General features: G+C 49.5%; 1 protein-coding gene across 1 annotated transcript; it reads right to left on the bottom strand.

Moving 5' to 3' along the window:
• Window positions 1-728: 728 nt before the first annotated feature.
• On the bottom strand, window positions 729-1,890 carry PCP4L1 (Purkinje cell protein 4 like 1; the record flags this gene model as incomplete). Its single annotated transcript, XM_021681827.2, has 2 exons — window positions 729-1,214; window positions 1,830-1,890. Coding segments are annotated over 2 exons (204 nt in total), but the record flags the coding sequence as incomplete, so codon positions are not given.
• Window positions 1,891-2,513: the final 623 nt, after the last annotated feature.

Raw genomic sequence — 2,513 nt, 5'->3', positions numbered from 1 at the left:
GTTCCTGTGCCAGGGTGTGGTCCATGCGGTCAGTCTCCCACCCTCCTTGAGGCCAGCTCAGGCTTACATTCACATTCCTCCCAAGAAAAAAGCAGAAGTAGAGGTTAGATGACCCCACTGGGGTTTTTTCTTTTTTAATCATGATTAAACATGCTCGAATCACACAGAGTGGCTATTCCACTTCTGCTCTGACTCCACAGTGGGGCAGGTGGAAACTACAGGGGTCCCTTGGTTGGCGCGGCCTCTAGGGATGGCTGGATTTGGGAAGTTAGAGGTAGACAGGGTAGCAGAAATCCTTTGTCTAGTACACGTAGTACACGTCTACTGGCAGTAGCTGTGTTTCCAGAAAACTCCCCGCCCTTACCTCTCTTTCCCCCCCAAATCTACTCTAGGCCCATCTCCCTGCCCGCGGCCCTTTGAAACCTCTTCTGCCTCTGCCCCTGATGGTCCTAGACTGGACGGTGAAGGCAACTTTCTCTGGCTTCCACCCGTCCCAGGCTCCGTGCCTTGGAACTCATCTACTCAGCATGCACTAATGTGGAAGGTGCTTGATCTGGGTTGGCCTCGAGGAGAGGGAGGCTCCGGTCCCCACGGTCGCTTAGCTCATAGGAGGGAAGGAGGATGTGTTGGTGCAGAAGGATGTGAAGAGCAGAAACACGTTACCTGAAGTGTGACTGTTGTAACTGGCGGAACAGTGCCTAGGCCCCCCCCTCAGGCACCCTACTCTGACTGCTTCCCCCTCCGCCGACTGCCAGGGGTCCCTCTCTCAACCTCAAAGCCTCTTGCTCTTCAACCTCATGGGGCAGACATAGATGCTGGTCAAGGAGGCTTGTCCCAAGGACAAACTGGTCTACCCTCAGGCAAGTGGCTGCCAATTGAATTCTTCATCTTCCCCCACGTTCCTTGTGCCTCCACTGTTGTGATGGCTTGGGGGGGGACCAGAGAAAATAATATATAAGGATTGAACTTGCCTCAACAAGAGGCTAGAGGGACAAAGACACAAAGACACATAGGAGTCAGAACTGCAGCGAAGGGGAGAAAAGGGAGAGAGTGAAGGACAAGGCTGGTTATTCAGGAGCTAGGATCCTTTTTCCTTTTCTGGAATCTCCGGAACTTGCCCTGAATAGCAAGGGCAGCCTTCTCTGTTTCTGGCGCTGTCAGATCAATGTCGATCTCCTCCTCCTCCTCAGCCTTCTTGGCACCACCAGCTTTCCCTGCAGAGAGTTGAGAGATTCACTGATGAGTAAACCGGCATTGCCCCTGCACCTTTCTCCAGGCCCCAGATACAGTGGTTAGGGTCCACTTCCTGCTGGGCTCTGGGAGGTTCTCCAGTCTTTGCTAGGACCAAGAATGCCTGATCACTCTCCTGGAAGCTTGAGTCAGGGTACTGAGGCTGAGAACTAGCTCTAGTTACTTAGGAGCTTTGCTACTCTTAGACCAAGATGACAAATGTCTTCTATCATCACTTATTCCTCAGTCTTACAACTCAGAGTCCCAGAGCATACTGACTTTCCCCAGCTTTCCCTCAATTTCTGATTGAGACAGTGGCTGGATTATCTCACAAGCCTCTTCCTATCACAGTGCCTGTTTCCAAGCACTCCAGAGCTAGCTTCCACAATCAAGGAGTAAATACTGGTAGGTTTACTTCTTAGGAAAAAGTGGAAGAAAGCCTACAGGTATAGTGGTTCTAACCTAGTGCTTTGTTTCACTTGTCCATATTCCTATTCCAATTACATCCCACTCTAGGAGCTTCCAGACTTACAGCCCTACCTGTCCTCATATCCCTGTAATTACCCACTCTACAAACCACCTGGGCCAACCCCACTCACCCTTTTCCTCTGGGCCAGGTGCCTGGTTGGTTGCTGGGGATGTTTTGGTATTAAGCTGGAAAAGAGAAATCAGAGTATTAGATATTCATAGAAGTATTAAGGTGCCATCCCTTTAGACTCATCATCAACAATTTAAAGTCCTCCTATCACTAGGTGCACTCCTTAATCTTTTGAAGAAGTGGGTCTGAAGATCAGAGAGAGGGAGAAAAGTCATCAAAATTCATTCAACAAGCATTTATTGGCGCTAGGGACATTGCAGAGGACAAAACAGACAAAACCCCTGCCCTCATGGAGTTTACATTTTAGTACACAGAGAGACTAATAAAATATTAGGTTAGGTGGTGGTAAGTGTTACAGAGAAAAGACAGGGAAGCAGGTGGTGAGTGCTTGTGGGAATGGAGAAACACAGTTTTATACAGAATGGTCAGGAAAATTCTGTCTGAAAGTGGCATTTGAGCCAAAAGCTAAAAGAGATAAGTGAAGAAGGGTTACCCGAGTCCGGGCAGAAGCTTCCAATGACCGTAGGTGGAAGTGAGATGAGCTTATTTGAGGAATAGCAAGAGACCGATGCAGCTGGAGTGGAGAGAGGAATGAAGCAGGAGGAAGGGGGCTGGAGACCAGATCAGAGATAACTAGGGTGGGCAGATGACGTAGAGCCCGGGAGTCCTCTTAAGGAGTTCGACT

Source organism: Neomonachus schauinslandi, chromosome 6 (assembly GCF_002201575.2).
Source record: "Neomonachus schauinslandi chromosome 6, ASM220157v2, whole genome shotgun sequence".
NCBI classification, from domain to species: Eukaryota; Metazoa; Chordata; class Mammalia; order Carnivora; family Phocidae; genus Neomonachus; species Neomonachus schauinslandi.
This window is presented reverse-complemented; position numbering and strand designations above follow the sequence as displayed.